This window comes from Heliangelus exortis, chromosome 18, assembly GCF_036169615.1.
Source record: "Heliangelus exortis chromosome 18, bHelExo1.hap1, whole genome shotgun sequence".
NCBI lineage: Eukaryota > Metazoa > Chordata > Aves > Apodiformes > Trochilidae > Heliangelus > Heliangelus exortis.
In genome coordinates, this window is record NC_092439.1 from 2,286,479 (window position 1) to 2,299,139 (window position 12,661).

General features: G+C 36.5%; 1 protein-coding gene across 3 annotated transcripts in view; it reads left to right on the top strand.

Moving 5' to 3' along the window:
• The window catches only part of SHANK2 (SH3 and multiple ankyrin repeat domains 2), a 279,149-nt gene that overhangs the window by 43,174 nt on the left and 223,314 nt on the right, over nt 1-12,661 (top strand). For all 3 annotated transcript variants that reach the window (XM_071762128.1, XM_071762127.1, XM_071762126.1), the window contains exons 6-11: nt 791-862; nt 1,462-1,570; nt 1,691-1,842; nt 2,665-2,832; nt 3,875-3,991; nt 8,410-8,487. In XM_071762128.1, the coding sequence (XP_071618229.1) occupies nt 791-862; nt 1,462-1,570; nt 1,691-1,842; nt 2,665-2,832; nt 3,875-3,991; nt 8,410-8,487 (696 nt within the window). The remainder of the gene's footprint in view (nt 1-790; nt 863-1,461; nt 1,571-1,690; nt 1,843-2,664; nt 2,833-3,874; nt 3,992-8,409; nt 8,488-12,661) is intronic.

A 12,661-nucleotide genomic window follows, 5' to 3' on the forward strand; every position in this document is an offset into this window, starting at 1 on the left:
GGTTGTAATGCAGGGGTTAAAATGGTCCTGGGAAAAGCCAGTATTAAAGCCTCATTCAGTACAGTCTCCTGGTCCAACCAATGTGCTCCATTCCTTCAATTCTACATGATAGGATTAGGTGACAGTAAATTATAACTATGTAAGCCCCATTTTTTTGTGCCATAGATCTTTCTGCTCTGACCACAGGGTAGCAAACTGTTCAGGGTAATGTGTGAATGAGTTTCAGTCAAAAAAAGAGACAATCCTCTGAACCTCCTTCACAGAACCACTCCTGTTAAATATCAGGAGAACTATTCCCATGTGTAAGTTCTGCCTATGATGATACAGAGATTTTTCAGGATTCCTTTTTTTAATTTTATTTCAGAAATGCTAAGCTGATAACATTGAAATATGTATTTTTTTCTTCAGCGTGTCTCCCCAGTTCTTCTTTTTGTCTGAGACTGTAAATGAAAGTGCACAGATACCCTTAGGGAAAAGCTCTTTTCACTGTAATTCTTGCTTATTTATGCAGAATCTTAAGTCCCATCTCATTTCCCTTACACCTTCACTGGTTTCATTATATTTATACAAGATACAAATTTTGCTTATCTGAGCTTTAAAACTATGATGCTACTATGTTCAACAGAGCTCTGATTATTGGTGAATATTCAAAGTTATATAAGAGACCTTCTTTTGAATTTTTCATAAATCTACATAATTGTGGAAGATAGTTTCTAGGAAGGTCAGAAAACAATATAACAAATTATTAAGGCATATAGCACATTTTAAATTTATTCTTTCTTTTCCTCAGTTTCGATACAAGAAAAGAGTGTACAAACAGTTCAACCTTGATGAAAAACAGCTGGCCAAGCTTCATACAAAGGTATATCCACTTTACTGGGGAAGTTAGAAATTGCCTACTTGGCAAGGTAATGTGGCTGAGAAACTGGAATTAAGGAGGAATTAAGTAATTACTGCCTGGGCCAGTTGCTGAACAACAACGAGAATGTGTGTCCAGTGCCAGCAGAGATGTGTGGATTGTGGTCTGGGAATTTCTCTCTTAGCAAAATTCCCATGTTTGACTCTTCCATAGGTATACAAGTAATTTTAAGTGAACCTTACTTTGTGGATAATACATGCTTTCAACCTGCTGTAAAATGCTGATCTAGGTCTTCAGACTCATTTGCAGGTCATAATAGTAATAATGATCACTATATGCCAAGCTGATTTCTTACTGAGTGTTTTTTGATGCATTTTCCTTAAAAATCTCAAACCTAGAATCTTCTTACTGTGTTTGGGTTTTGAAGACCATAAACTGTCAAGTTTCTGCTCTCAGTACTAAGTCAGGTTCTCCAGGGATGTGAATTAGCTGCTGTTCAATGATGTCAGTGGTTATTGAATCAATTGATGGAATATTTTACTTCTAGTAAAAATTTTCTTTTTAAAAATGGAGGATGATTCAGCTGTCAAACTTTGTTTCAGGCTAATTTGAGAAAATTTATGGATCATGTTCACCATCTCTCAGTGGAAAAAATCACAAAGATGTTGGACCGAGGACTGGACCCAAACTACCATGACCTGGAAAGTGGAGGTCAGAACAACAAAACTATCAGCATAAAGTAGTATTTTTTTTTTAACTTATCATTTTTAAAGCAAATGTGTTTTTTGAATTTGCTTATTTTTTTTCAAGTACATGCTATTCTCTCCTTAGAAACACCCCTAACCTTGGCAGCTCAGCTTGACAATACTGTAGAAGTGATCAAAGCTCTGAAAAATGGAGGAGCACATTTAGACTTCAGAGCCAAAGATGGAATGACAGCTCTGCACAAAGCAGCCAGAGCCAAGAACCAAGTAACCCTCAAGGTGAATGCTTTCAGTAGCAAATTATACAGTATTTTATAGAAAAAAATATAGAAAGGAGAATGCTTTCAGTTAATTATGATGTTGTCCTCAATGGATCCTTTAATGTGTGCTTGATTTAGTGCTTTCTTTTGACTTTTAAACTTTTTTTCTAAACTTTCTGACTTTTGACTTTTTGCATTCTATAAAGGGATTTTTCATTTCTAAATTTTTTTGGTAGGAAAGAGAAGTGGTGAAACCCTGATCTTACTCATTGATAGGTGTCAAAAGATCTGAGGAAACAGGAATAAAATTATGGTTCCTTATCTCTTTGAAAGCTAACGCTAATGGCATGGATTACTCATTATATCTTAACACAGTCACTTCTCTTTTCTTTTGTATTTTGACAGGTATTCTTAGATCACCTTGATATTCTAGATTAAGTCTTGTGTTTATGGATTTTGCTTAGTTCATCTTGACAGATATTCAAATTGCATGGCACTTCTCATTAAGGCGTCTTAAAACTGAAGAGGTGAATGTTTTTAGAAGGCAGGGCAGCATTTTCACAACTGAGATTTCTGAATTTACTGAGGGGATGGTCCAGTGGACATTGTCACTCATTCTTGCCTGACTATCCCCCTAGATTCCTCTAATTTTTCTGAGGTCATTCCTTGATTAACATACTCCATGCTGCAGCCCGTTCTATCACCTTATTAAGAAGTGAATGAAAAATTACACATTAGGGCAAATATCAACTTTGTAAACACTTCTTCAGGTAGAAAAGTCCCTTTATATTTAAAAGTCCCTAAAAAAAATACATTTTTCACAGTTTTTGATTGCTTTCAGACCCTTTTAGAGCTTGGAGCATCTCCTAACTACAAAGACAGCTGTGGCCTGACACCACTGTACCACACTGCTATTGTGGGAGGGGATCCCTACTGCTGTGAACTGTTACTTCATGAACATGCTACAGTCAGTTGCAAAGATGAAAATGGATGGCAAGAAATTCATCAGGTAGGAAAGATTACTTTTTTTTGGAGTTGCATGAGGAGCTGCACTGAAGGATGTAAAACTCTACAAACTCATTATTTGAGTCTGTTTTCATTCCCTTTGTGTGGGAACTGAGATTTCAGTGGTTTTTCTTTTCCTGCTTCTACATGGGTTTTCCTTTCCTCTCTTGGATGTTAAGCATGTGTATAAAGGTGGTAGCATGCTCTATAAAGAGAAAAATATTTTATAAAAGTAGTCTTTTGGGTTTCCTGGTGCTCATGGTATATCTTGAGTCATCCATGGTGCCAGGAGTCATTAGGAGCTGACACATCTTGATCAGCTTCATCACAGTTATTAGAAAGGTAGACCTCTTCCTCACTAACCCCCTGTATTGTATATCTTAAGAAGACTTTTAATGTTTGGACAGGAACAACTTGGAAAAAAACCCCTCAGCATGTTTTTTTTTTTAAGTTTCAGTGGAGTCATGTTCATAGAGGTTTATTTCCAAATATTCAGATTCTAATATTTTGTGTGACTGATAAACTAACACTTGAAGATTTTTTGCTTCTTTGGGATCAGTGCCCTCTGTATAGTGTGTGTCTCCTTGACATCACAGGACTGAGAAGATTGTGACTTAAGTTTTTTACAGATTTCCCCAAACTGTTTTCCCACCTTAAAGGCAAGCTGTAGAAATCTGATCATCTTCAGTGCCATCTGGTGGGCAACTTTCCGAAGAGTAGCAGGACAAAAAAATCTTTTCAGTCTGCTTGTCACAATTGACAGTTATGAAAGTTAGTTGATAAAAAGCACCAAAGTTTGTATTTTCTCCATCCCTTAAATTATCATTTCTCAAATAAGCAGATATTTAAATTTCTGCACAGACTTGCTGTACCTGGAGTGCATTTACAGGTAGGTATGAATATCTGGGCATTAGTCCCTCCTGTTCAGTCCAGGCATTGTTCTAAAAACGTCTTAAGTAAAATAGCATCTTCTCTGCTAAAAATATTTAACTAGAGGGCTTGCTTGGGTTGTATAATAACAAAAATACAAATTCTTCTCTTGTCAGGCTTGCAGATATGGACATGTCCAACATCTGGAGCACCTCCTCTTCTACGGCGCCGATATGTGCGCGCAGAACGCCTCGGGAAACACAGCGCTGCACATCTGTGCTCTGTACAACCAGGTGAGCTGGCATCCACCTCCACTGCAGTCACACTGCCCTCCTTAAGTGACATAAAGATCTCCAGAGGGAGATGAAGTGGCTCTTGGGGTCCCCTCTGTGAAGTGGGAGGGATGGAGACTGGAAGCTGTAAGGGAATGGTGTGTAGCCAGGGGAGAAAAGGCATCATTGAGGTACAAATACTAAATCCTTCATGTCCATCCACAGAAACAGAAGCTTCTTGAGTTTCCTATTGAAGAAGTTTACTGCTTTGGTGTTAGTTTTTTCTGACATACAGTTTCTTCACTTTGAATGAGTGCCTTTTGGGATAAATTTCCCATTATTATTGATCTGTGGGGGCATGTTACACTGAATAAGAATGTGGGTCATTGTTTTTCATTTGTTTTATTTAATATGCAATGAAGTCTTTCATGTTTTAAACACTGGTCATAGGAGCTAGAAAGAACATAATTAAGAATTATTTTATTAGCACTTTACTCACTGATTTCGAACAGGGTTGCTTGTTGTAGGTAGCAAGAGTATACATATTAACTAGAAAATAAAACCACACCATGTTCTACCAGCTTATAATTTTTTGTGTAATATCTAAATATTTATTTCCTACTCAGGATTTATTGCTAGAATTTAAATTAGCATTAAATAAATACTTGAAAAATACCATGGAAATGAATTTGTAGATTATACAGATGATAGCAGTTTCTCAGCTGATTACAACTTGTTGAAATAATCTGCAGATAGTGGAACCACTTGAGTTGGTGGCATTTTATACTCTCTTTGCATGGATGGGATGGGGAGGGAATGAGTTTTACCATGTTAAAACACTGAATGTATAATGTTACATTCAGTTAGGAATGTAGGAGTCATGAGATGTGACAGTAACCAGTGAAACATCTGTTGAAGCATCTGCTTCTTAATTAATTACCATCTTACTCTATTCCAAAAGCCTTGTCAAGGCAGATTCCTCAATTAGGACTAAAATACCTTCAGATTCTTAAAAAATAGAATTTGGGGAATAATTGGAGATTTTTAAAGACTGTTGACTTGTTGTGTGTGTCATACTTGGTATGTCTCATTAAGACTCATAATGAGTCTGCCTGTGCAGATCTTCCCCATTACTATTTAATTATTTGAAGTACACAAAATGTTGGTATGTTGTGGGCTGCTCCTTGCTCACTGTCTGCCAAACATCTTCAACAAACTCTCAGGTACCTACATCAACTGATTTGAGGTTAGCAGTATTTTATTTGCTCAGCTTGCATGGCTTCTGGAACTGTAGGCATACAAAGCTATTTAAGGTTGGCACTTGCTAAAATTCCGTAGAAAGTTTTGCAGAGAAATGAAATTCACCTTCATCTCAAAAATTTTGCATTTAGGCTTCACATCAAGAGCTTGACATGGTGTAACTGTAAGTGGTTCTCCTGAAAAAAACAGTTAAAAATATTTACTTCAGCTTCATTTACTTTACTCTCCTTGGGTAACAGTTTTGAAGCCCAGACCATAATGCACGTATAAACTTCAAAATGTGAAATCTTGTCTGGTTTTTTCTAACCATTTTATTTTAGTGTTTTCATGACTGTAGTGGAGGTCATACTCTTTCAGCAAAGGTTATTCAGTGGGATGCTGAAATCAGAATAATTTTGTGGAATGATGATATTTCTCATGTAGGGATATTTTTCTCCTGACCTCAGTGGAAAAAAGTATTCTGCAGAACATTGGAGACTGTAGATGACATTGCATCTACCAGTTTGCAAATATTTTCATAGCCAGTAAGCTTGGCTTTGTAAATGGAAGTTTAACATCTGGGCACTGTGCTGTCATTGGATATATATAAAAAGAAAAAGGTTTCCTCAGGGTGCTGTGAACCATAACCTATACTACTTTTTTTTCCTTTTGTTGAAAGTTATTATTAGGTAGTGTGCAAGGAAATGTGTTGGCCTTTTCTAGATGGAGAGGATGGCAAGAGCAGCAGAGTCCTTTTTACCTCTTGATTCCTGTAGGTGGAGTTCATTACCCACTTGATTTTCCCTTCCAGTCTTCCTTGGGGAATTTTGTTGGGATACTTCATGAAGTTGGTAGTTCTGTTTTCCTGAGTGTCAGCTAATTCTGATCTGAATGAATTATTTTGCTTTCTGAAGTTATTTTGTGGCTGTCCTGTACCTCAATGAAGTCCAGACAGATCTTATGCCCCTGTATTGTGCAAATACCAGCTCTGGGGTGTGCAGTGTGCTGCCTTTCAGTCTGGATTAGAATCAATCTGAAAAATATTGTATAATTAAATCAGGTAATTAGCTCTCAGACAACAAATTAAATTCAATCTGCTGCCAAGCCCACACTTCTCTGAATTTTTTTTTAATCTTATCAATTCTAAAAAGTGACTGCATATTCAGTTTATGTAAGATGTAATGAGTGAACAATGCTGAGCTCACTATCAGAAGTTATTAGGTTGACAGAGATAAAATAAGTGCAAATGTGAGTTTAATAAATAAATCACTTTGCATGTTTTTGTTACACTGCAAACAGCTTAGTTAAATTTGTAAATTATGTAGGTTTAAAATGTGTGATTCTTTTGATTTTGAATTATTATTTTTTCTGTTAACCAAATGAATAATCAGCCAGTAAATGTAGTGTTTCTTAATATTATTACTTAAGTATATAAGTTCTTGCTCAAAAGGGAGAATTTTAATGCTGAAGGTTTCTACTAATATTTCCAATGTGTTTATTAAGCAGCACCTGCTGGAATAGTGCAATGGTTCTTATTTGGGGAATATAACACACTGTGCAAACCTGGAATCATTTAGGAGTCAGCCAAAAAGGAATTTTTGGAGAAATAACCCTGAAAATATTATATATTTTTTTTTTAACCTGGAGGTCTTCATTTTACTTCTTTTTCATGATTGCTAATGCAGAACACAGAGGAAAAACATTTTGACATTTTACTCATTACTCTTGATCTTTCTATGTTTAGAGATCCAGAGAACACACCTGATTTGCTCATTGCAAGCAAATGAGACTGTCTCAATTATAGATTAAAAAATTACCATCTATGAGATGATTGCTAACATACTGTCTTGAGATCTGATTCATTCTGTTGTTTCACTCTTGTTATGCTGAATAGGAAGCGTGGGAACAAAAGGATTTCTTTTTTGGAGTACTGAATTTTGGGGCAAGGATAAGATAGCCTGCTCCTCAGGCACCTTTAGGAGAACCCTGTGATAGAGGAAACTTCTGGAAATCAAGAATCCATTGTGAGAAATTAAGAAACACAATGATGAAAATTATTTTCAGTCATACTTTCTGCATATTCACTTGTGACTCAGAATCTAGCAAACAAGCTTAATTTCTGTCACTAAAATAGCTAAATTATGTGATTATTTTCTCTGGCTTCAGATTTACTATTAAAAGGAAAAGTAGCACATTGAAATACCTCATTAGTTAAAACTGTACCACAACATGACAGGAACTCTGCAAAGCACAACAAAATTAATAGAAATACTTAGCATGAGGAAACACGAAAAAATATTTGGAAATGTGGACTGATTTACATAAGGTCTGTAGATGAACACTCAAATGACAAAAGGGAAATATAGTCTATGTATGGATGATTCAAAAGTCTGAGAACCATGGCAGAGCCACAGAGAATTGTAGCAGAATATCACAGAATAGTTATGGTTGTAGAGTGGGAACCTAAGCACTATACTGAATCTGAAAAAAATGTTTTTTTAAGGATTTCATTTGCAGAATTTCTCAGTTCAGAGGGTCTGAAACCACATTTTCCTCTTACTAGAAAGGGCTGAATTTGGTTTGCTCTGTAACTGTTAGTATTTTCTAGAGTAAAATGTAGAAGGTAAAACTGGTCAGTGGAATGTGTGCAGCCAGACCAAAGTATTTTAGGTATATTAAAAAGAAAGAATCATACATCAAATGTTTATATTGAAGATAGGTTGAAAAAAATAACCAAAATAAGTCCATGAAAGTGATAAAATGGCTGTATTTAATTTTTACCAGTAGGGAAAGATAAAATTCATCCCAGGTACTGCTTACTGTGAACACTACTTTTTTTTTCCCTAAAAAAGAGGCAAAAAACATAAGAAAGTAAAATTTCATCTTGAACTAGCACATTTTCTGCAACATCTCATTTGCCAAGTGTGGAATTTCCATAGTACAGTTTCCTAAAAATTTAATGAGACATTTACCTCTCCAGTTTTTACACTTGCATATTGTTTAACACACTGCAGAGCACCTAAAGCCTTGTCAGCTTTAAAGTACTATTTTAATAACTTCATTTGTCACATTATTTATTTATTTTGTTCCCTTTTCATCTAAGGATATATGTACTGAACAGCAACACAACTCATAGCCATAATAATCTTTTTAATAACTAAAGACCCTGATTAACAAGTTGTCTCTCCTACCTTTTTCAGGAGAGCTGTGCAAGAGTGCTGCTGTTCCGGGGAGCCAACAAGGAGATTAAGAATTACAACAGCCAGTCTCCATTCCAGGTAAAAAAGAAATAACCCCTTCCCTCTGTTCCCCCGGAAATATTTGCAAGAAAATCTCACATGAGCTTGGTTTTGTGGAGAAGTTACACTGCACAAGGCTGAAATGAGCTGTAGAGTGAGATAATTCTCATTTTTAAAAGTGTTTTTTTTTTCTTGTGTCACAAGTGAAGATGTCCTGGAATAATTAGGAATGAGAGAAAAACATTCTCTGTCTTAGGTGTCTGGTTGCATTGTCAGTGGACTTGAGGATTATATGAGCTCTTGATGACAAAATATGCAATTATTGGTTTCCTGCAGTCTGTGTTCTGTGGTTACCTCCAGTCCCATGCAAGAGAGATCCAAGAGTTTGTATAAGGGAGATCCAAGAGCAGCTTTAGCTTTGCTTGTCCCCTATTGACATAGCCAGAAAGCAGCTCTTCCTTCCTTGGATTTGAGGCCAAAGAGCTGGACTCTGTCATAAAAATGGGATTGATTTAATGTTCCATCAGTGGTGACACTTCAAGCTGTCATCTGTGTCCCCAAAAGAAAATGGAATCTTTTTTTGGATTAGTCAAAATTTACTAGCTGTTTTTTTCAGTATTTTCTTACACTAAAGTACTTTCAGAAAACTTCATTAAAAAAATCCAAATGGAAGGAGATTGTTTGTCCAAAGGGTTGTCAGATATGCCTGAGAACCTTAAGCTCTTATTTCTGAGGCAGTCTTAATTAGCCTGGATTTTGCATAAACATTCATAATGCAAACTGACAGGTGAGAAATGGGGATGAAAGCTATAATATTAAAGAAAAAGGAACAGAATATAGTGTTTTTGGAAGAATGATGGCACAGTCCCTTTAAGGAACTGTCCTGTTGTGAAGCATAAGGGGATAGTTTCCCCAAACCAAGTAGACTTTCCTGAGGTAAATCCTGATTTACCTTTGCTTGTTGTATCTTTCCCATTACATCCTTGACTCACTTTGCATAACACTGGCTTAGAATTCATGGAAGAGTACTTTTCCTCTCATTGCTTTGAAATACTGAAATATTAGCTATGTCTATGTGGCTTGTCAAAGTTTACCTGTAGATAATGCCTCTGAGTTTCAGGTTTAAAACAAAACTCAATCAAATATTTCTGTACCAGTTCAGTTATCTCCATATTTTGAAGGTTTTCTGGAAATAAATTTTGTATTGCAAGAGCTTAGAAGTTTTGCCTGCAAATCCCAGCCAGATCACTGTTTATTTTGAGGACACTTTTCCCAAAATAGGGGAAACAGTGCATTAATAATTTGATTACAGGCACAATTTTTTGAGTCCTTATTAGTTTGCTATCTAAATGTGTAGTAATCACTAGATAGTACTTATTACTGCACCTTAAAATTAGGGAATGATTAAAAAATGGAATAAGAGGAAACCCTAATAATTGGAGGGATGGGTTCCAGTGTCACCTCTTTACTTTGAGGGATGAGATGATTTTATTACTTTTTGTCTTGGAGATTAACTTCTATTTTTGTTTTAGGTTTTTACATGAGGAAGGTAAATGGCAAATAGGATAGTTTTCCTTTCTCTTTGTGCTGACCACTGCACCATCCTTTTTCATCCTTTGAGAACATAAAAATTCAGGGGAAAAAGGCAGCAAAGAAATTTTTTGGTAAAAGCAAATGCTGGTGGTTGTAGGGTTTCAAGAAGTGAAATGTGACTAGACAGGAATATTCAGTGAGTTCAAGAGATAGAAGAAATAATTTTAAGACACAGAGCTGTGGAAGTGCACTTACTGGCCAGTGAATGATGTCCTGTCTTTAGGGAATAAAATCCCATTTGTTATCATCTATCATATTTTATACTTCTGATGCTTGGGCTTTTGATCACTCTTCAGGTAGCATGAACAGAAGGAATGACAATGAGGTTGGCTTTGTTTTATCCTTTCTAAACTCACATAATCAAGAAAAGGAAATCCCTTTCCAACTTCTTTCCCTATAGAAGGGAAAGAACTTACTTTTAGGTGCAGGGAATGTAGAAGTTCTGTTTTTTCCAAATGCAGTGAGGAGAGAAAACTCTGATGCCAGCACTGTAATAAAGCAGCATTAGAATTAATTCTTTGCCATCTGTCTGTTGCTGACCCAGTCGATCAGACACCACAAGTGGAGCTGTTATAAAATTATGCAGAATCCCCTTGAGTTAATAGGATTTTGCATACTAAAAATGTTTACTTATGTAATTAGTAGCAAGGAACATCGAAGCATCTCATATGTACATAATAAGAATGGTTGTAGCTGCAGCATCTATTCCTTTGAGTAACCTTCATTATGATGATCTCTCAGAAATGTAAAGGATTCTTTTGAATTGCTGCTTAGAAAACTGATGATATGAACTGTGCTGTTCTGTAAAACAGAAGTATTCAGACATGGAGAAATTTGTGTGCTGCTTTCAAGGCTTGCCAAACCTTTATTTTGAAGAAAATGAGCAGCAGAGTTTGTAACTTGCATTATCATCCAATGAATGTGGTGTAATTATACCAGCAAAAAAACCCCAAACCCCAGATGTGCATGTGTTCACTTCTTAGCAAGTCACTTATTAAAACAAGCTTGGGTTTACTGGATCATAGGGAAGGAAAAGTAACCTGGGCTGAACTCTGTGCCTCTTAATTCAGGTATCCCACCCTGTGCACATCTTTGCCTGGGGTCTGGCTTCTCCTCTTTGCCTTTTCTGTGTTGTCAATGTTTAATGCTGGGCTGGCAATTAAACAAATGACAGATGCTCTCTGTTAACCCCCCAGAAAGGGAAAGGAAGGAGAATGAAAGGGAGAGACTTATGGGAAAAGCCATGATATCTGGTGAGTGTCCATAGCTACTTAGTTTCCCACCCATTTTATGTGCTCCTAGATCAGTGTAAAATGATTTCTTACCTATCTGGCAAATAGTAATCCACTAGTTCAGAAAAATCAGTTTTTCAGTGTCCTGGAGCTGTTGCAATCCTGTTGTGTAAGTTAAAATGAATATAAACCTTGTTTATCATGTATTTCCTTTTTCATTTTGTGAGCAGAAGCTCTATATGAATAATTAATTTGTTTTAATATTGGCTATAAAGCACTTCCAAGCTTAGAGCTAATGAGTGGCTTTGAAGCATAGGTGTCCAGGTATAAAGAAAACTATTCTGAGGTGGCATTTAGGGACACTTTTTAATGGCTGAGTTGTACCTGAGAATAATTTTTCTCTCAGATGTTTCTTCTTCTTGACCATTGTCTTCCCAAATCCTCGTTCTTCTGAGTGTTCTTATGCCACGTAGATGGCAGGAGAAGCTGCAATCCTCCAGGCACACCGTAGGTAGAACCCTTCCTTTCAGTATGTTGGTAGCACATCTATTTTAATGTCTTATATTTTTGCCAGATTTGAATAATCTGAACTGAAATTCCCCGTGCCTGGTGTCTTAGGCAGCACTGTTCAGAAGAAAATGATTCAGATATTTTGGAGGATGGGTGAAGGAGAACATGTGTTGTTTTGCTAATAATGGAAAAACTCTGTTGACCCACCTCTCCTGGTCCCATCTCCCCTGTGGTGTTATGTTGTTTGGTTTGCTTTTGTTTTCTTTAATTGCCCTGCATGCTGTTGGGGTTCTGCATCTTAATAACATGGCAGTGTAAACCTTTTTTTTTTTTTTTTCAGTCTGACTCAAATACCGGTATCTTTGTGATACTTAGATGAGGAGAAGATTTAAGTACTAGAGTAAATATAATTAAAAAATGTACAAAATTCCTTCCTAAGGACTTGTTAGGCAGATGCTTCTCCTCAGTGGCACAATTACCAAAGGTCTATATTTGGTTCACTTGGTGATGAGAAGATAACAAACCAGAGTGCAATTCTGTTGCTGAAAACACAAGATGGCAAAGATGCTGCTTCCTCAACTACTTCTGCAGATACTGTAGCTGCTTTTGGAAATTTGGACCTCAGCCTAGGGGGCTCTTTAATGCTCTCACTTGGCTTGATAAGAGCTGGATGTAGCAAGAGATGCAGGAGCAGAAAAATCCAAATGGATATAGAATGGGGTTTAAATGAATGCATCTTGACCCAGTGATGGTTTGCACAGTGCTGGCTGATCACTCCTAACCTTTGTCTGAACCCCTGTAATTTTTCTGAAAAGCAGACAAATAGAAATACTCCAGTAAAAATTAAACGATAGGATTCTCTTTTATTGAGAAAGGCA